The sequence below is a fragment of the Stylophora pistillata genome, chromosome 4 (genome assembly GCF_964205215.1).
Source record: "Stylophora pistillata chromosome 4, jaStyPist1.2, whole genome shotgun sequence".
Classification (NCBI taxonomy): domain Eukaryota; kingdom Metazoa; phylum Cnidaria; class Anthozoa; order Scleractinia; family Pocilloporidae; genus Stylophora; species Stylophora pistillata.
Window position 1 is genome coordinate 2,843,817 of NC_142522.1, and position 21,355 is coordinate 2,865,171.

The window sequence follows — 21,355 nt, forward strand, 5'->3', positions numbered from 1 at the left end:
ATCAAAGATACAATGCAGACACTTTTGTTATGGTAAGCAGAAATTCATGAAGTCAAATTCTTGATGTGCAGTTGAAGTTCAAAGTAATCCATTAAACGGATCACTTTTGTTTTTCCTGCAAACAGAAAAGGTATCACTTACAAACCTGCCTTCACGCCGTTGGACGCAAACATTGACGAAAACGCCAATGAATGATCACGTCAATGTCCGTTTAAGGACTTATTTTCAGTTGAATCATTTTGTAGAATGTGACAGCGGTTTTGAACGACTATTAATAGCTAATAAACAAAATCGACATCCAGTTAATGTACGCAGTCTAATTGATGTTGGACGTCATCAGTTGGCACAAATCCTACACACGATGACGTCTCCAATTTGGCACAAATCCTATACACGTTTATACAATGAGCAGAAATTCATGACGTCAAATTCAGGGAGCGCAGTAGGAGTAAAACAAAAAGCAGATGACACACTTGGCGAATTTGATCGCCTGCGAAAATCACCGATATCTGAAATGCCAAATATCTTTAATCTTATACAAGAGCAGATATATACACCCTTGTCACGTGTTCCTTTACAACTCCTTCATTCACGACTTGTCTTTCATTTCAAATGCAAATTACATTGGACGAATGAGAGATGCATCAGCAACCTTGAAAAGTTGGGTGAGACGTTTAAAATCAACAATGTGTCATGCTTCGCATGAAGATTTGGTGTGTGCTAGAAAGGCCAAGCGAAAAAGCCAAGCTAGACTTAACAGCGAAGGTGTCAACAAAAGTAAAACGAACTGACTAGTTGGTCACCGATCTGCGGGCCATTTCTGGCTCAACGGTGATCAGGCAATATATACTAAGACAGCTCGTGAGGCGAATAAGAAAATTGCAGTCTTAAAATCATCGCGAAAAATGCTAATCAAAAAGCATTAGTTGTTAGACACCAACGTTAACGTAATTTAATCAATGAATGATCACGTCCCCGTTGATTTAAGGACTGATCTGCGCATGTGTTCCCTTCTTTTTAGAATGTGGCTCCGATTTTGAACGACTATTTTGATTAATAGCCAATTTAAAAAAAAAAACATTTCGAGCTCATAGGTGGGTTTAATTGGCGTTCGACGTCATTTGGCAGAAATGGTTCATTGCTTCTATCTCGTTTCAAGGTTCAGGTGTTCAAGTTTTATGTTTTACCTTGGTGAACAGTCAGAGAGTGTTCGAGGGAGGAGAGGGTGTGGCGGTTAGCATTACGTAGTCAACAGTAGGTTCCACGGCCGGTTGTAGTTTTAAGGGCACCAATTTTACTATTGAGGACCCCACTAAGAGAGGATATGAAGGGAAGAGACCACCCCGCTGAACGAGCTTGTTGTTGCAGAGACTAAATCCAGGGGCTTTTCCTATATTGTGCGTTTTAAATCCATGATCTTTTCCCTCAAATGTAAATTTACTTTTTTAATTACAGTTATGAATGATCCTCTGTATATGACATGGGAATATTCCGGAGTTAGACACTGATGTCCTCATGAGTGGACCCCAAGTAATGAGCTAAACATTCACTTAGCTTCCATCTTTGCAAACACTACATGTAAACTCATCCGGCAAAAGCAACTCAAATTCATCCAGTTCAACACATGTCATGGAAGTTTGAGCAACAATTTAGCTATCCGAGATAAACATAAAGTTACCTGTTTCTCTGTTTTTAATTCATCTACACCATTTTTTCAATTAATGGGTTTGCGGGCTCCCTTTCTTTTGACGAAAACGAAAATTAGCTAAATGACAAAACAATACTCAGTAAACTTCTTTAGTCAAATGGAAATATTAAAGGAATTTGTGAATACAGAAAAATCTTCTCCTCCAGCATATTTTGTGGTCTCTTCTCTGTGACTTTCAGAGTAGAATGTTATGATTAAAAATAGACTTGGGTCAATTTAAAGATTTCACTTGTAATACAGTTGTTTCAATTTTTTTATCTTTTTTTTTTTATCTACCTGACTAATTACTGTTCTTTCTGTTTCCGCAGCACTAGATCCTTTTAGGTATAAAAAGACTTTTTCTGTCAAAATTTAAATGAATTAATCAACCCTCAGGAAGTTCAGTTAAAATCTGCCTGTCGGTATTACTTAGCCATCGACCTTCCATTTGCCACAGGTCTTTGTGAACCTGACAATTTGCCTTTACCTGAGAAAATAATGTTAAATTACTTCCAGGGTGTATGGGCAGTATTTAATCTTCCTTGTCATGAGCTCTTCCCACGGTTCACACGATTTCTTTTATTAGCTTCTTGAATCCACGGAGACTCTACCGACTTACATGGCTCTCTTTTGAAAGATAAGACTTTAACTTGTTAGTTGTGGAAGCTTCGGTCGTCGTTGCCGTGCATTTTGATCCATAACCGAGCCTTCCAGTCGATCCGAATACTAAATTGACGTGCGACGAATCTCAATACAATTGTTATGCTGGGTCTCTTTAATCAATAGTTTTATCTGGGTAGCTTCAGCGGAGAGCAAGTAATACTTTATCTTTCCAGAAACATTTCCTTGCAGGAAAGATCCTTTAATTTACATAACGAGTTTGTCGTGATTTTGACGCGGCTCACTTTTCAACCATAGCCCGCAAACTTCTAAGTGTGGGTAAATAGAGAAAAGACTTATCAACTGAATTATTAAAGACCGAGTGAGGAAACGTTTTAGTTCTTCAAGCGATCCTCCTTCGGATAATATGTCACGCATTGCATTCTTGGAACAGTATTCTCCTGTGGCGAGCAAATCGATTAACAACTCTTCGAGCCTCAATGAAACTAAAGAAGGAACGCCAAATTTAAGTACAGCTGAGAGAAACTTAAAGGTCGTGTTCTACTGCTGCTTTTTTCTTCTCGGCTCTCTAGGAAATGCAATGGTCATTGTGGTATTAAAAGGAAAGCGAAAACGAACCATAAATGATTATTTCATTTTAAACTTGGCAGTAGCAGACTTAACTTTCTTGTGGCTTTCGCTTCCTTTCTATACGTACGAGCTTTTTCAGCCGTTTAACAAGAATTCATTGTACTGCAAATTGATTTGGCCAATGATGTCACTAACTCTGTCTGTCAGTATTTTCACCTTGTCTTCCATGGCAATCGAACGGTGTCGAGGGATCACAAATCCTTTGCAACCAAGAATCAAGCTGCAAGCCACATTAATTTGGATTATTCTTATATGGATCTTCGCCTTCTCTACGATTGTTCCGTTAATGATCGTGGCGCGGCCGGAAGGTGTGTTCTGTGCCGAGAATTGGCTGAAAAACTACTACCGTCAGACCTACACTGCAGTTCTCTTCGCTCTTCAATATGGCATCCCTTTGTTTGTAATCGTCATAGCCTACTTAAAAATCACTATTTGTCTAATCAAGTCTCGGTTGCCGATGCTAACGACAATCAACTCTAAAGGAGAGGTTATCAGGCACAAAACAAGAGGTGAAAATGTCCAGATAATCCGAACACTGGCTGTTATTGTAATTTTGTTCATGGCCTGCATGCTTCCAAATCAAATCGCCTGGTTGCTGTTTGACTTTGGCGGTGACTCGTACAAGGAACTGTCAGAGGCATTTTGGACCTGCGCAGAAGCGTTAATGTACTTACACGCATGTGTAAACTCAATTGTGTACGGTTCTCTTACTCGCCAGTTTCGTCGAGGATACATCCGATTCTTCCGCTACGTTTTTTGTTTCGGTAAAGCGAATGTTGATGACTCAACTGGTGTTTCTGAAAACCAAACACGAGACAGACATTCGCGACCAAAGCGAAAAGCTGGCGTACTTTATGGCTCTCTTAGATTCAGAAAATTCAGCGAAAATACTAAAACGACGCGCTTGATAGTGAATTCCTCTCCCATTATGTCCACAAGTGAAGAAAGTATCAACCGATCAGCGAGCCCATCGCCTGGCTCTTCCCCAGTCCCTGGTTCAGCTAGTATAGAGATGTTATTAAGGAGGACCCAGGCAAAGGAAACTCTGTTGACATTGTCATTTACTAACCCGGGTATTGAAACGTCTGATGACGATGGTTGCCAAGAAACAAAACTGTAATCTATAGCTTAGACTACAAGTGAACTGCTCTCCCAGCAAAAGAAGCTATAAAATGCATTTATAACCGTCTTTCAAAAAAGCTTGAGATTTCGTTAAAGCAGCAAACCAAGTAGAGATTTCCTCATCCAGGGATGATTTCTTTGAATAGCTAGCAGGAGGAAACAGGAGTTATGCAACGCCTTGATTTCCTCGGAACGTAAATCGAGTGAGATCTGAGAGTTTCGATGGTCACCTTTCGTTTCATCAATGCTAGTACTAGATAAGAACACCACCGCTTTTGAAAAGGTTAAATATAAAGACAGTCGTTAGGGAATAGAAAATTTTTTTGTTCTCTCTTTTATCAGTCAAGGCCACTGAAAGACATCCTTGACGAGACTCTCTTTCCCCTAGGTCGTTTCAATTTCTTCCATGGATGTGCAACGATAAACAACGAGAATCTTTAATCAAACTTGGAATCCCAGTATGTTTAACGGTCAGTGTTTCAAATTTTATTACAACCAAAATTATAGCGCTGCAGTTGTACAAGGTATGATCGGATATCTAGGACATAAACGTCTCACCTTACAACAAAACCCTTAGGCTCAGATAAGTAGCACTCAGTGTTTGGTAATGTATGCTCCAAAGTTAAATTACGAACAATTACAATTTGTTTCACGACCATCTCAAAGTTTGAGTTCTCCTCAAGACTTCAAATCTTATAAATAAAACATTTCTTTAAAAAAAAAAAAAACGCCTTAAAGTACAAAAATATTCTGAATAAGTCTAGATCGGTGTTTTGTTTACTTATGCTGTCAGGTTATTACACTCCAAACAGTTACAGTTTTTACCAAAGGGACCTCAAAGTTCATATTCGCGTCAAGACTACAAAGTCACGAAAAACCGAAATTTTTAAATGAGTCCAGATCCCTCGTACTCCAACCATTTTTTCAAATGACACTTTATTGGGTCTTAGGTTTTATGTCAAGGATACCACGCCAATATTCGGTCATGAACACCTGGTCAGGGTCATGCTGTTCTCGTAGCTTTAACCAATCATTCATCTTAGGGTAAACACTCTTCAGATAATCCGCATTGAATGTGGTGTTTCCACACTTTTGACCTGGCTTCGGAAGGTACTTGCCCCAGTGCAGGCGGGTTCCAGGGATATCCAGCAGAATATCCCAGAAATACGAGAAGAACATCCTGGCGTCGCCCAAGTTGTATGCCCACCAGTACGGATCGACTCGCACCATGTCTGTTTGGTATGACATGCTCAGCCAGAATGGAGAGCTCTTGGCGCCATAGATCTCGGTGGCAAAGTTGTTGGCCGCTTTTTGATTCTCAGAGAACAGCTTTTGGAGTTTGTCCATCACAGTTTGACAATGGCCAATTGGAACCCAGATCTCTGTGAAGTCCACCCTGATGATGGTGTCCACATGGGCTTCGTTGTCCATGGGCAGAGCACGATACCAAATGTCGTAAAACTTAGTCGGTTTCCCTTTCAGGGGGACAAACGGACTCAACATCAAACCGATGAGGTCGTATTCCAGCTCTGTTGGATCTTTCTTTTGCAGGATAAAATTGCAGACGGACAGGACGATGGCTGCCATACCTGCTGCTAATATGTTGGACAAGATGGAGTTGTATGGTACAAGATTTTTCTTTTTGAAGGATTGCTGACCAACCCACTCTTGGACACGCATTACCTCCTTTTGGGGAAACCAGTTCACTCGCATGTATTCGTTGTTTTCGAGACTTTGTTTGAGCTTGCTCTGCCCCTTCTCGTTTGGTCCAAGCATGGACTCAACAAACTTGTGGTTGGACTCTGACCCTTTTATATACTTCATCGGTGGAAGACGGAAAGTTACTCGAGTAATGACACCAAACAGTCCCATGGAAACACCTACCGCACACCAAAGGTCAGTTCCAGGTTTGGCCGTTTGAACTTGTGCATTGCCGTCCACGAACTCGATCTCTCGGATGACATCAGCAAAGCTATGCTCTAAGCTTCCGCCAGCAGAGCCAGTCAGGATAAAGCCACCAATGGACTGCTGGATGATTCCTCCCAGCTCAGGAAAGCCATACCCATGGGCTGCCACCTGATAGCAAGCTGAATTCTGGAGGTTTGAATGAGGGTCCAAGGGATCTTTGCCAAGATAGCAGCCTCCTCCGATACGACAATACAACCATTTCTTACCTTCTTCTACGGTTGTTTTCAGTATTTCTACCTTTCGAAGGTCATTTCTCAACACCAGCGTGATACCATCCTTGGGGAAAATGGCCGCTTTTACGGAGTGTTCCGATCCGACGACACGAAGGACTTTCTTCTCCCTCTTGGCTCTTTTGACTGCATTGATAACGTCTTCAGTCGTTGAAACCGGGGTACGATCACATTCTATAGGCACAGTGGGACCTCCGGGGATTACCGAATGTTTTGCCTGTGCATCGTTCATAAGATGCTCTATCATTGGGTCCAGCAGGTAAGATCCAGAGGAGTGGTTGAAAAATGGAGCGACGACCTTACCAAAGAATGCTTTTGCCTCACTAGCCCTATCAGCCTCTAAAGCTGAAGGAAAAAATGGAAAAAATTTCATGAGACTGTACTGCGTCATAGAACAGAAAACAATCATTAGTTGACTTATTTCTTTTCGAAATCGTATATCGGCTTTAAAATTTCCTCGTTTCTGAGTCAATGTCCAAATGAAGCTTCTTTAATTTAAACCTATATTACTTAAGTAGCCCTTATAGTAAATGAAATAGTTTAAATGTAAAAATTGTGCAAAAGCTAATTAGGGTGCCTTAAAATCTAAATGATTTTACGCGTTGATGGTCGAAATAGTGATCATGAAAGGGTAATTCGTTCGCCTTATTTCTGGGATTGCCGTGGAAGATAGTGCTACTTCCTATAATGATTTTCAACAATAATGTCTTCTCGGGTGCGACTGACGAGTAAAGTAGTTTCCTGCGAGCTCAACCATTTCCTATGACGCTTCGTTTGATTGCGCGATATTAGCACTATCTGTCGACCAATAGCAGTCAAAGGATATATTACCGCACGCTTCATCAGTGGATTTAGAGTGGATAAGTAGTTTCCCTTTTTGACTGACACTTTTTTTTTTTTCTATAAAACGGAAAAATCATTTTACAACCCTGAGGCTACGTAACAATGACAAATGATAAAGTTGTTTTTTTAAGTATAAGCGCTTAGCTGTAGAATCATCGAGATAGATAAGCTAACCTTTGTTTAAATCTACTTTTCATCTTATTCATCGACAACTTTTCCCTTGTCTATATAAATAACATACGAATGACGAGATTTGCTTCATGTTGGTGATATAAGGGAAGGGTATTCCTAAAACCATTGCGGAAAATGCTAACCAAAGTAACATTACAACTAACAATTAATCAACAAGCATATTTGAATCGGTAGAATAAACAACCTATTATACTGATTGTTTTTTTTCCCCTACGAACATGACATATATCTCTTAAACCATCTGCCCTTTAGGGCGTTAGACGCCAATATCAACGAAACCTTAAATGTATAATCACGTCCCCGTCGATTTCGAACTAATTTTCCATGGAATCTTTCTGTAAAGTGTGGCTGCACCTTAGGACGACTGTTAATAGCTATTCAACAAAATTAGAATCAGGCATATGTGTGGGCTGTAATTGAAATAAAGCGTCATTTTAAAATGAACTAATGGTACGTTAACACCGGTAACCACAATTAACAATTACGACTGAAAAGTCGATGAGTGTTTTTAGCAGGAGGAAAAGGATCTTATTATTTTACTTAAAAGATCACAATGAGGTCAACATCAAAGAGGAAAAAAGACACTTGACACCGAACAATAAATCATAGTAAACATACTTTTCAGTGAAAGCTAGAAGTGTTTTTAAAGTTTTGACTGAAAAGGGTTTACTTTCAATAACGAACCCATAAACCCATAAACCAAAAAAAAAGTGCGAAACGCATTTGGACTTGGCCCAAACTAATTCATTAATCTAACAGACTCCAAATGTCCATAGTCCGATTAACAAAGCTAAACTTGGTACTATAACTAAAGTTGTTCAATCGCTAAGACTAATTTGCTGTAGAAATCATTAAGAACTTGATCCATTTCTACCCCGATAAACATATGGTATGCAGAGTTTAAATCGGTTCAGTTTTACACAGATGCGTGACGATCGATATTGGTTTTCTGTGTCTTCAACTTTAAAAAGAAATGATTGCCAATAACAACAATTTTGCTTGAGTCATAGCTCCACTTCAGAATTCAGATATACACCAAGGTTTTAGCCTCCCATTCTTTTGTAAATAAGACAATTAATTCTAAGCTACGAAAAATGACACGAAAAAATACCCTCAGCCTGTGGAAGCAAACTCTGGGCATGTTAGAGCCGCAAAATTCATTGCATTACCAGGTCCGAAGTGTTTCACCTTAAACTGTCACATGGTAAACCCAATTCAGATTTTGATGTTTACAAGATCAAAGCATGTTGCAGGATAAGTGGAATATCTGATATGAGCAAAATATGAGGTCAAATGGCCCCAAGCGGAACGCTTGCGGACGAATCTTCTTCATGCTAATCCCTTCTCTTAAACGAAGCCAACATCTGTTAAAAGTCTCCCTGGAATTGAAATGAATTGGCACTTCAATTCAATTCCGGTCTCTTACTAATTGAGAGCACCCCTTATTTTCTGGTTAAATTTCCAATCTAGATATTTCAAGCTCCAAAGGCTGAAATAGCGCTAATTGAAGTAGGTCATAGTGTGACACTTAATTCTTGCACGCAATCCCCTAATTTTTACTTCAAAACATAAAGCTTGCACACTTGATATTTCCAAGTATGAGACCTTGATCGTTTCTCGTTTAAGGATCTTTCTTCCAACAATAGCGAATGGTCTGTTGAACGCGTTATGGAGCTGACCATAATGACATGCTATCGCGTAACTCTTTCAGCGACGAGCGATGTTCACTGCAACGGTTTCTGTTTACATTCACTTTTCTTTTTTGCAATAACAAAAATTACTTCGGTCAGCCGATGTTCCTGCTACGACTCTATGGCGCATGAAGTAGTCAGGGTCTTTTAACGAAATGCAGGAAACAGTGAAACGACGAACTTTCTTGGGTCGTAAATAAACCCTTGAATAAAGTACATGAAAAGTTCCGCCACTGAATCGATCGCGAAAGGTTACTTAGATCTGGATTGCTTATGGCTTAGTCATTCTTCTCACCTAGCTTAGCCAGGAAATTTGCCTCTGAAACGGCTTTAGAGCAGCTTTAATTACGACGATAAACTTTTCACGTGCCACACCAAATGCAGTTTTCCGGGAATTGTATCTGTTGCGCGCACTATGTTTCCCAATAAAAGAGAATTTTTCACATTGCTATCGTGGAAAAAAAAATCCTTACCCGATTCATTATGATTGGCCTCAGCCATTATCGTCTTTAGTGTACTTTTCTTGCGATGATACGAATTCAAACCAAGCTTGAGATCAACACGTGCAGTATAAGCAGCAAAGGGCTCTTAATTCTACACACCCAGCGCAAAACCTCACAATTTTCACAACTGTCATACTGTCATTGGCTGTTTTCGAAACAATAACCTTGCATTTCAACAGCAAGTTGTTTAATCCAAATGCGAAAGCGGAAGTATCAGGGAATGCAACGTATTAAGCAGCAATGATTGACAGGTCAAGATGGGATTCGCGGCCGACAGGGAACGCGAGATGTTAATTTTCCATCTTAACTTAAAAGCTCAAACAGAATTAAAACCATCTCACTCCCGGGCGTGACCAAATAATTATTAATAAGTGACCTCTTCAACATTTGAAATAAATATGATTTTCAATCCTAATAACTTGACTGGAAAAATGTAATAAATTTCTTCGCTCAAGGAAGGGATACGATCTCTAACAAAACCGATTCGCGTCACTGTTATTACTTTGGAAATTACACCAAAGGGGGCCCACACAAGCGGCCCACACAAGCGGCGTGTCTGGTCGTTTGTTCGAAATATAAAGAAATGTATGGGAGAATATTGAAGAGTCGTAATATCGTAAACTTATATCAAGGAATGTCTATTTTAAGGCTCAAAATAAATGTAAAACCTACCTCACTTGCTGTGTATTGTCGTTTCTGGGGTTCTAAATGGCGAATTAATGAGCGATTTGGTAGATTTTGCGTTGAGCGTTACTTTACTGCAAAATCTACCAAATCGCTCAAATTCGCCATTTAGAATCACAGAAACGACAATACACAGCAAGTGAGGTAGGTTTACATTTATTTTCAGCCTTAACATAGACATTCCTTGATATAAGTCTACGATATTACGACTTTTCAATATTCTCCCATACATTTCTTTATATTTCGAACCAACGACCAGACACGCCGCTTGTATGGGCCCCCTGTGATTGCACAATCCTTTAATTGATGTCTCTACTGAGACAATTCAACCTTTTGCACCCTAACATCAGTATGAATATTCTTCATACTGTTCTCTATACATTTCCTAAGGTGCTGACAAGGAGAAATTGTTTGACAATCAAGAGCTTTTTTTTTAAGTTGATGATCATTATTTTCTTGCACTCTCATGAATCTTATATTTGACCCAAGGCTGATAATATAGGTAGAAATTAGAGACCAGTCCCTCTCGCTGGTCAAAGGGTAAATGAAAGTCTTTTACCTTTCCTTTGGTGAAACTTTTGTTTTTGTCTTCAAAAGACAAAACCTATCATTTTCTATGAATAATTCCATTCATTCATTGAATTATACTCGAGCAATGCCGAGTGATTCCTACATTCTATAGATCCTAATAATGTTTTTTTTTCTTTTTGCTGAAGCCTATAAATGACAATTCCATTCTACTTTCTAAACAAAATCTTTTCAGCATGCACTTTTGAATCCATCAGTTCTGCACTGAAGACATATGGGAACCCTCGAAAACCAAATTGTCAATCTTTATGCTTATCGACAAGTATTACTTGTAATTACCTAGACTTGGCAGAAAAGCACTTATCCTAATTTAGCTGCATATGGATGCCATATGTTAACAGGATAATTAACTCTGCTTCAGAAATGATCCCACTTCTGATGAATGACTGGCTTTGGGGACTCAAACAAACATCTCCTGCCAGCTCTCTGTGGCTGCTTCTCCAGAACTTGACCTTGCTACATTGCAGTCATTAGCTGAATATTTACTTTGCAGCAGCAACCACTGTTTATAATTTGATGCACATCTCCTCTGTACCTCACTCTGGCATCTAGTAATTACATCATTACAAAACCTCAACTCAGAGGGGGTGGACAGAGGCACAAATCTGTCATTTGTCAACTCTTTAGTAACTGAGGTCCATGAATTAAAGCCAAATTTCAGCTCTCTTAACAAGTTGAACGAGGCACTTGCTAAATCAAATAGTGAAGGAATAGTTGATGAGGGAGATCTTGATGTTCTGTTACAATTTTCTGAGGAATTGTCATCACCAATCTTCAAAGAACCTGATACCTCTTGCAGTGTGCCCAAAGAGGTGCCAGCAGTACAGAACTGATTCCAAAAATAATATACAAATCTCCTGAAAAATGAACAAAGCCATGTTACAGTCATGCCAAATTTGATATTTAACAGACATCGGCAGAGTTACCCCTGAGTATGGAAAACCAATTACATTTGACTTGTTCTATAGTCATAGCAGATTAGGTTAGAGAATAACATTGTCAGACTGGACCAAAAAAAAAAAAGACAAAAAAAAAACAAAAAGCAAGTATTATAGTAAAACCAACCCTCCCAAAAATGTAATAATTATCATTACAAGCATTAAAAAGCAGGGCCCAGTTTTTCAAATGGTGGATAACAATAGCCAACAGATAAATCGCTATCCAGTGGGTAGGTGTTAACAAAAAGTTCTGCTCTATCTACCAGAAAGAGATTTCTCCAGTTGATAGTTTTATCCATCTTTCCAACAACCAGGACCAAAAGTTAAGAAAGGAGCTAATGAAGAAAGGCAACACTAATATAGGAAAAGAGAAATTTTTTTTTCAATTTATTTGTCAGAGAGCACCTTACAGCACTGTCACCAGTGAGAGTTTTTCTTTTCCCTTGAGATAGAAAATGATTTAAGATAATACTCTTGCCATCTGAACTTCCCTCTTAGCCTGAATCTCACAAGAGCTGAATGATGTCAGTTAGTATTTTTAGAGAGATTATAAGAGTGAATTTCTATTTAGGCTTATTATTTGTACCTGTGATACCAAACAACCTCATGCCCTGGGAAGGTCAAAATAAGATCACTGGTAAATTCCAACTCTGATAGCAGCAAATGAATAACTTCACTGTTTGAACTGCAGAAAATAAAATGACATCTGTTGACAAGATAGCATGGAATGTTTTCAATTACCTTTGACAAATACCTTGAAAATAGTGTTCATAATTGACTACAAAATAACTGAACAATTAACTTAAGGGAAACAAAAAAATTATACTACTGGGACATACCTGTAGTAAAAACCATTGGAAATAAGTAATTTTTTAAAATTTTCCATCATGAATCACTCTAATTTATGACAATCATTCAAATACAGTCTTTTCATCAGATATTACAACTGCTTACTTACCATACATTCTTGAGATATTTCAGTAACACTTGTTTATGATGGAAGCCACAATTGTCAGATATATGCCTTTCTGTCCACTTTCTCATAACTTGAAGTTCACAAAACAATCTCTTCAAAGACAAAATTGCACAAAAAAGGCAAAATTAATATCCATCTCCTAAATCAGTATATGAAGCCCAGATCAACTGCTGTTTTGTTTTGGTAAATCCCCTCACATCCCTGATCTTTAATGACTGTTTTAGCTAAGACTACCAAATGACAAAGCACACTTAAAAAAATACAATAGTCAATTAATATACAATCTATACTGTAATTATAGGAAATACTAATTTTTTTAGACTAAAAAACTTACTTTTTTCATGTCTTTCATGAATCTCTCCACCAGCCATGATCTGTGACTCCATGCAGTGTAGTTATCAGCATAACTCTCAGCAGCTCGTAGGGAGATGGCAAGTTCACTTCTCAAACAACAATGAACAAATTCATTCTGGCCTTTATGTTTTTCAAGTTGTCCTATTGTCCACCTCCTTGGGGGATTCAGAAACATTGTCATGATGTCATGTTTCTTGTGTGTGCCGGCACAATTTGAAAACATTTCACACTCAAAGCTTTCACAATACCCACAAAGTTATTTCAAGTACAAGTAACAAAATAATGTCGGGGTCAAATTGCCAAATATATATTTGGGACTTACCTATCTCTTCCCCCTTGAGCCCAAGAAAACAGAAAAAAAAAAGGTCTTAATTGTCATGAGCTAGACCACCTGGTCGAGGTAGCTCATGTTTAGATGAGAGAATGTAAAAGTGAAAAAAGTTCTCTATTGCTTAATCATAAATTATCAATATCACTTCTGTGGTACCTGTGAGCAAATGTCTCAGCACTCCTCGGGTGTTTTGAAAGAACAAGAGCTGAAAACTTGATGTCATCTTCCAGACTTAAAATTCCTGCAGATATCAGTTCCTTTCTGGTTAAAGTAAAGAGAATTCGGTATCAGATCAAACAGAATCGTGCAATGGAGAGAAATTCCTCTAAGGCCTGTCCTGAGAGTAAAATGGTAAACAATCAAGAGGGCCTGGTCTAAGCTCTCCACCAGGATAATTGTGTTGTGTTTTTGGGAAAGACATGTAGCTTTCCCCTCTCTACCCAGGAGTGCAAGTACAGCTGTAGGTATCAACAGAATGTATGACAAACCTGATAACTTACTGGAGCGGGTAACTTTAGCACTCTATCTAAATCAGGGTAGGGTTAAGTCTTAATACATACATACATACATACATACATACATACTTAATTGACTTTCCCCAAAGGAGGCTTTTCAAAGACAATATACAAGAGTTACTAATCACAAATAAGAATAACAATGACTGAAATACGATCCTAAGACTCATAACATCTGCTAAGGTTCTAAAAATTATAAAAATATAGACTGAAATAGAAAATTACATTTCTTTGAGTAGTTTGGTTTTCAGGAGATTTTTGAAGACTGACTGAATTGCACAATTTAAGAGAGTGACCTAAAGAATTCCATAAGCCCAGAAACGCATGCTGGTGGAGCCTATCCAAGTTTTTGGACCAAGCATATTTCCACTCTTCTTGTATGGGATTGTCACCCTTCTCCCACTACCCAGCATTCTGCTAAGTTCTCCTAAGGGTTTGCTAGTTATCATTTATATATGCTTAAGGTTTTATGCTACAGAAACTGGGTTCAGATATGGCAGTATACAGCAATCAGGCCTAAGAGACACAACCACTTGAAACAGGTTACAATCCTGGGCCGTCCCTCTGAGGCACCTCTTTACCTTAATTTACCTTATGTTCCACACTGTGTAACATTCAGCATTCACTAACAAGACAGCTCTACTAAGTTGAACAGTCTCTGTCACTGGAAATTCAAATGAAACAGAACATGGGTATGAATAAATCTGATTTCAGTGCAAAAAAAAAATTGAAGGACTTAAAAAAATAAATAAATAAATAACAGATACCTGAAAGACTATAATCCCTCTTTCTTTCCCTACGTCTCCCCAAGAGTTTTTCATAAGCAAACAAGAAAAGAGGCCTCAAGCAACTTGATTTGATACCAAGTTTATGATTTACTAAGACGATGGGATTTTCTGTTTCCTTGTTCTGCTTCCCATAGCAGTCCAGACAAGGTATCACATCGACTTCATCACTGAAAGACAAGATTTTTTTGAGAACCAAAATAAACTATTGGTAAAACACTATATAATACTCATATAAATATGTTTAAAAAACAAGAGTGAGTCAATTTTTCTGTTATACTATTCCCTACAATTTAAATCGGAGGAAGAAATGGGAAAATTGTCTAACTGTTACTTTTCAAAACACATATACTTATTTGTAAAGTCTACTGGTTATTGAGCCAATGCAACAAAATTTGGGTGAGTTTTTTTAACAGATTAATCTTAAAAGCTTCTCTCAGAAACCAAAAGAAAATAAAACAAGCGTTGTTTTGTATTCTTTAATTAAAAAGATGACCTTCGTACAATCGAATGAAATTTTAATTCCGTAACATGGAAGCACGAGAATATTATTCATGAAACAAAGAACTAAGGTACAAAATAAAAATATTGAGGTGTAACAGATGATGAAAATCAAAAAAATATCCAACTTACATTTCGGGGTCTGTAATAAACGCCTCATTTAGACAGCAGAAGTACTTTTTACCAAGTTCAGTGCAACAGGTAGCCGCCATCTTTGTTTTCTTCTAATTAGTAACCACCCTTAGCTATGTAGCCTGGCTTGTCAATGAAATCCATCATGGCGGACGGATCACGCTTTCCGTCATCAAACTTTCACCCTCATAATATTCGCATTCCGGCGCCATTCACCAATGAAATTTCTTTTTCACAAGCGAATCGTCCGGGTCTACCTCAAAGTCCATTTTTCCCGCAATCGCACCAGTCTACAAGCAATTCAGTTCACGGACATGTTTCACAGAAATTTCCAGTGAATCCAGGTCACAACATGGCTTATCACAATGTACAGAGATTTTCAAAGCCTCCGCTCCAGCAAAATCACGGAAACCTGCGACAAGGAAAGCAACCAATGGGCGTGAATATACCGGAGATGCAGCGACAATCCTTTCCAGCCGGCCAGTTCACCACCGACAAACAAAGGCATGTACAAAATTCGAGCCCAAACTCTCATTATGAACCATTTTCTGGCCATGGACAAATACAGCTTCGTCCAAACAGTTCTCAGACTAATATGAACAATAATATAGCACATCATCCTTCATCGTTCTCTGCTGGAGCCCTGCAAATTTCAAACCTGAATTCATTACCAGCTGCAAACAAGGTTTCAATACCACATGAAAATTCTTCTTTCAGTTCCTTTACTGAATCATCGTCAGGGCCCTTTCCACAGCCTATCTCTGGGTCACACGTGCCAGCGCCTATCCAATTTCCCCCATCATTACCAACTAGCAGCCCAGCAATGCAACTAACAGCACTTCCATCATTGCCAAACAGCAGCCCAGCAATACACCTACTAGCACCTCCATCATTGCCAAACCAAACCCCTTCGTTACACATGGCAGCACCTGTACTTCCAGTCGGTCAACCTACTGCCAGGGTCCAAGAATTCTCAAGCCAGGACAAGATAAATACATTTTTAAAAGAGAGAGGAATTAGTAAGCAAGACAAGCAACAAACAATAAAGAGTAACTTGAAGGTATAGAACGAATGTCAGACAACTTGCCCCCTGGACAATTAGCCCCAGACAATTGGCCCCCGATCTTCAGACAACTGGCCCCCAATAGGGAAACACTTATGTTACATTAAACAAATATATTTTTATGCTTATAAAGTAATAATTTCGTGAAAGAAAAGGAAAGTTTGTTTTTTAAAGTACAGAGTGCTTCAAAACAAAAAAACAAACAGTTAGATCTGTTTCAGTTCAGGAACTTAAAATATTATGGTTAGATTACAAAATGGTCAAGGTCATGTGTTTACGCGATCATGAAAATCGATCGTTACAAACGTCAGTCTCGTAACGTACTTTAAAAAACAAACTTTCTTCTTCTTTCAAGAAATCATTACTTTATGGGCATAAAAATATATTTTTCCAACGTAATATAGGTGTTTTCATATTGGGGGCTAGTTGTCTGAAGATCGGGGGTGAGTCGTCTGGGGCTAATTGTCTAAGAGGCAAGTTGTCCGGATACCTATAGTACATATCTTCATCCTCCCTGTTACCTAAGAGTATTTATGTTGTGGCTGAAAATGTATTTTACATTTGCTTTTGTATGCAAAACAAAAGAAAAAAAATCAGCTTAACCCCCTCACCTATCTCTTTTGTCTAGTAGCTAAAGTCTTAATAATAATAATTTAAACATATTTATACAGGATTGCTGCTTCAGTTTAGGAAAGAAAACTGCTATCAATGCAGTCTTACCAATAGGTAGTTCTAAGTACATTGCTGGTTAGTAGTTAGTCCAAGAAAGACCAATTTGTGTTTTTTTCTTGAACATTCCAATGATAATTCATTGTTACTAGCTTATCAATGTAGCTTTTGAGCTCAAATACTGATGTGGTTTATTCAACAGTTACATACAGCTAAAGATCTTATGGTAGAATGGTTGCAGCTGATATCTGAGTTGTCTCTCCAAAGGGACAAATTAGCTGAACTTGCCTCAAGTCAAAATGAACTTGAATGGAAGCAGGAACTAGACAAGGCTCAAGTCTTAAAGGTCAGTAGATGTTTTTACCATGTCCTTATGCTTCTTTTCAAAAGCTCAAATAAAACCAGTCCTACCTACATTAGAGGTAAAGTAAAGTCTGTTTACGAGCCTAGTGGCCCATCAGGTCGGTGCTTAACTCCGGTGTCTGTAGCATGAAGCAACTAGGAGTATTTCTACTCCCCCCTGGATGGGATGCCAGTCCATCGCAGGGTTACCCCCTCCAGCATTAAATTGCCGGTACCCATTTAAACACCTGGGTGAAGAGAGGCACTGTGAGAGTAAAGTGTCTTGCCTACGAACACAACCTACATTAGAGACTTCCTTTTATCCCTTTACATTTGTTTAACCCCCTTTTCCTTTTAGGCAAGGATTGAGCAAATCCAAGCTTTATTTTCCTTTCCTGAAGAAATAAAAAAGCTGGAGGAACAAGTTCTGAAAAGGAAAAAGAAGAGGGTGAGAACTGGAAATTTTCTTGCATGGTATCACATAAGCAGCTTTTAGAGTAAATTTAGTACCAACAACAAAGTGATTGAACTGTTTTCAACAGATTGATGGCCAAGATCAACTTATGGTTGGTGTTTGGCTTTGATTTGTACTCATAGGCATATAATTAATTGATACTTGATAATTAATCTTTTCCAGTTATTAATTATTGATCAATTAATGATTAACCCTTTTGTCCTTAGATCTTTCTAGTAATTCTCATAACTGTCTTTCATACAATTCTTATGATGTTAGTGCAGAGAATTTGGTATTGGATCAACTTATAATCCCCTAATTAGGAGAAATTCTGTCTTGGTCAATTGTGGGAATTAAAGGGTTAGGAATTTCTTAATTATTTTTTAAAATGACATCTTTGACAGAATTCAACTTTATGTTTCATAAGGAATGGCAGAAGAGGAGAAGAGAGGAAGAATATTCACAAAGGCAGGAATCAGAAGAGAGAAAGAAGAAGCACCATAAGAAAATTGATGCATGGAGGTCACAAATTATGGCAAAGGATGAGGCAAAGCGAAGGGTAATTTTCGTTTCACCAAAGCCCACACAACTCTGGTCAGGGCTTTAAAAATGCCCTGATTACCAAAAATCTACTACCCTTTATAAGACCTCTTACTGCCATCTGTTAAGCCTGTGTGCACATGCCCAGAATGTGGGAAGTTAACATAACTTTCCTTGATTTTAGATTTCAGTTTTTTTTCTAAGGGGAGAGGCATGCCCCAGAGGCCCAGAACCTCCCTACTCCTAATTGGAATGAGGCCTTACAGCCCCCTGTCTGTGCACAGCCATCTATGGCTGGGTAAAATTTAAAATCAAATTTTATTCCTAACGGGCTATGACTTCACTTATCTTCCTCTCCAATCGGAGTAAGTTGTTTACTGAAATCTGAATTTTTTCTGAATTATTTTGAAAACGTACAACAGTGGTTAGATTTGGAAACACTGCCTGTGTGTGTGTGTGTGTGTGTGTGTGTGTGTGTGTGTGTGTGTGTGTGTGTGTGTGTGAAGAAGTGTTTATACAGAACTTTAGTTCAAGGAGAGTGGGGTTGATTGTTTACAAATTCCTAATCTTTGTTTTTTTGTTTTTTTTTTTGTCACATGTAAACAGGCTGAATCAATGAAGCATGAAGCTGGTGGAGTACTCGGAGAAGTCAAACGAAAACAAACTGAAGCAACTAAAGCTGTTGATCTGTTAAGAGCTTTAAGAAAACTTCGAGAAGCCAGAAAACAAGAGGCTGAAGTTAAAGGTACCAGAGCATCAAGAACAACAACATTAACTTATATTTTTTAACAGAAAATGAAACAAGATAGATACAAGAAGGGAATGTTAGAGGGTTAATTTGTTTATTTTCTCGTTGTTGAAGGGGTTTACCTCAAACCCACGGAGGAACAGAACAGAAGGTTTGACGAGAGAGTGAAGTGGGTAGAGAACGTCATGGTGAGGAGAAGAGAACTGTACGAAGCTGAAGAAAAGACTTTACAAGTCATGTTAGCCGAGGAGGAGGAGGAGAAGGAAAAGGAGCGACGAGAAATGGAAAGAAAAAAGCAAGGTATAGTTATCTATGTTTCTTTGGGTAAAGAAGACTGCAAAGCACTTGTTGAAACGCATAAACACACGAATAACTTGAATGAACGACAAAGTAAACGGTCGATACAACTACTGCCTCTCGTTTTTTGCGTTTCGAGTGTAACTCACTGGATTCAGACTTGCGAATACGCATGCGCCATATTAGATATGTATCACAACGATCTAATGAGAACTCGAAGGGAAAATGCGCTGTTGGTTCTAGTTTTGCATCTGATCGGTTAACGCTGGTTTTCTTGACAAATCACATAGCACAGCAAACTGCAAAGCTGATGCACTAACGTGTTTCTCTCGAAGTTTTGCTCGTGGCACACGTTGCTTTATGTACTTTGAAAGAATTTCGAACTTGAGAGGCTTAAATCTTTTCAGAAACTACACGTACTTGTCTGAGCTCTTAGGGCGAATTACAATTGTCTTCCTGTTTTGAAAACTACCAGCTGTGGGGTATCATACTGCTGCAACTGAATTACACACTGATAGATTGTAATGCTAAGCTTCTTTCTTTTCTCTCTCAGAATCTTTAGGTTTGTCAGATCCAATGGACTGGTTCCACACCTACTACAATCAAGCTGAGAGTAATCTTCAATCCTTGTTACAAATAAGGTATGCAGTCTGACGAAGGGCTAACGCTCGAAAAATCAGCCCTAGAAACTCCTTACGGTGACCAAGTTGCATTATCAACACAGTTGATAAAACCAAGTTATCTTGTTATACCACCACCGACGTAGCAACACAGTTTCTTGAGAAATTTGCCCCCTTTATTTATAACTAGTTATTCGTTCGGTGATCATTATGCCTTCGGTAACTTTTCGAGAGGCACGGAGGCTTTCCTTAAGATCTAAGAAAGCGTCAATGGTTTGGAATCATCTTCTTCTAATAAGGTTGTCGAAACGTTGGTCATTACTACTGGCCATGGCGTAGTAGTCCTTCTTACGACTATCACCTGGTAGATGATACAACACCATTTAATATTACTCCTGGGTTCAATCGAACAATTCACTGAAAAACTTGAAAAATTCACATGCACGCGCTCCTGAGAGCTTAAGTTTGAACTTATTCCTGTTTTAATTTCAAAATACTCTCCTTTCCCAGGAAAATTGGAGTTGAGCTAATATCGGGTTGGTTCTTTTCTCTCACCTAGGCGGCAATGGGATGCGTTCCTGGTACTCGAGACGTTTCCAGGGGCATCTCGTATCCCCGACGGATGTGTAACCCCCACTGAGCCCTCGTCTGAGTTGTGGGCTACGGCACTTATCGACAAGGGCTAGTTGATTTTATAGCTCTGAAACTTTCGCAGTAAATTATAGAAATTCCGTCTCTGTAAGGGCATTGTTATATTCTTTTTTCGCCTGCGAATAACTTATCAATAAAATTACTCTGTTTATTCTTTCGTTTTGTTCTGAAAACTGAAGAAAAGCTTATTTTAAAATCTCCCTATTTGAAATCTTGCAACATCTCAAATTCCCTCCTTACTAGAGAAAAACCAGCCTGGATTACCAAGGTGGTTCCACGGCTTTGTTCATTGTTCAGAATAAATAGCCTATATATTGTCTTGAGTTGTTTAGGATTTCTGTGTTTCCTCGAACAAACAGGCTGCCTTAAATGAAAGCAGTAATTAGAAGAGTTCGCACCCTTTCTCTAATTACATGATTATTATTCTGGTAAGATAATTATTTAGCAAACGATACGTATTAAAATTCAAACTATCTTGGGTTTTTTTGGAGAACTATTCTTTCGAACGACTCATGCGGAATAGAAGGTTAATATTTCGATAACCTACTCTTGTGTACGTTAAAACTCTTGATTTAATTTGGTGGTCGTATCCCTAGATTTGTCGAAGTCTCCCTAGGAATCTTTTCGATCACGGAAAAAAATCTTTAAAATTGGAATGTCTCATTTGAATTGGAATTCAA

At 38.5% G+C, this 21,355-nt stretch overlaps 4 protein-coding genes across 4 annotated transcripts; 2 read left to right on the forward strand and 2 right to left on the reverse strand.

Moving 5' to 3' along the window:
• Positions 1 to 1,723: 1,723 nt before the first annotated feature.
• LOC111321728 (galanin receptor type 1-like) lies at positions 1,724 to 4,788 on the forward strand. The gene has a single exon (XM_088756878.1). The coding sequence runs from the start codon at positions 2,715 to 2,717 to the stop codon at positions 4,056 to 4,058; it is 1,344 nt and encodes a 447-aa protein (XP_088613004.1). The 5' UTR covers positions 1,724 to 2,714; the 3' UTR covers positions 4,059 to 4,788.
• On the reverse strand, positions 4,520 to 9,691 carry LOC111321727 (uncharacterized). The gene is made up of 2 exons (XM_022924692.2): positions 9,458 to 9,691; positions 4,520 to 6,603 (listed from the first exon to the last, which is right to left on the reverse strand). The coding sequence occupies exons 1-2, from the start codon at positions 9,483 to 9,485 to the stop codon at positions 4,997 to 4,999; spliced, it is 1,635 nt and encodes a 544-aa protein (XP_022780427.1). The 5' UTR covers positions 9,486 to 9,691; the 3' UTR covers positions 4,520 to 4,996.
• Positions 9,692 to 9,828: 137 nt separating this feature from the next.
• On the reverse strand, positions 9,829 to 15,431 carry LOC111321734 (protein prenyltransferase alpha subunit repeat-containing protein 1). The gene is made up of 8 exons (XM_022924698.2): positions 15,292 to 15,431; positions 14,641 to 14,828; positions 14,465 to 14,537; positions 13,515 to 13,619; positions 13,008 to 13,182; positions 12,656 to 12,765; positions 12,284 to 12,382; positions 9,829 to 11,616 (listed from the first exon to the last, which is right to left on the reverse strand). The coding sequence occupies exons 1-8, from the start codon at positions 15,369 to 15,371 to the stop codon at positions 11,160 to 11,162; spliced, it is 1,287 nt and encodes a 428-aa protein (XP_022780433.1). The 5' UTR covers positions 15,372 to 15,431; the 3' UTR covers positions 9,829 to 11,159.
• On the forward strand, positions 15,425 to 20,826 carry LOC111321732 (uncharacterized). Its single transcript, XM_022924697.2, has 8 exons — positions 15,425 to 16,351; positions 17,226 to 17,369; positions 17,724 to 17,813; positions 18,247 to 18,378; positions 18,966 to 19,104; positions 19,222 to 19,407; positions 19,958 to 20,045; positions 20,584 to 20,826. The coding sequence occupies exons 1-8, from the start codon at positions 15,425 to 15,427 to the stop codon at positions 20,708 to 20,710; spliced, it is 1,833 nt and encodes a 610-aa protein (XP_022780432.1). The 3' UTR covers positions 20,711 to 20,826.
• The last annotated feature ends 529 nt before the right edge of the window (positions 20,827 to 21,355 follow it).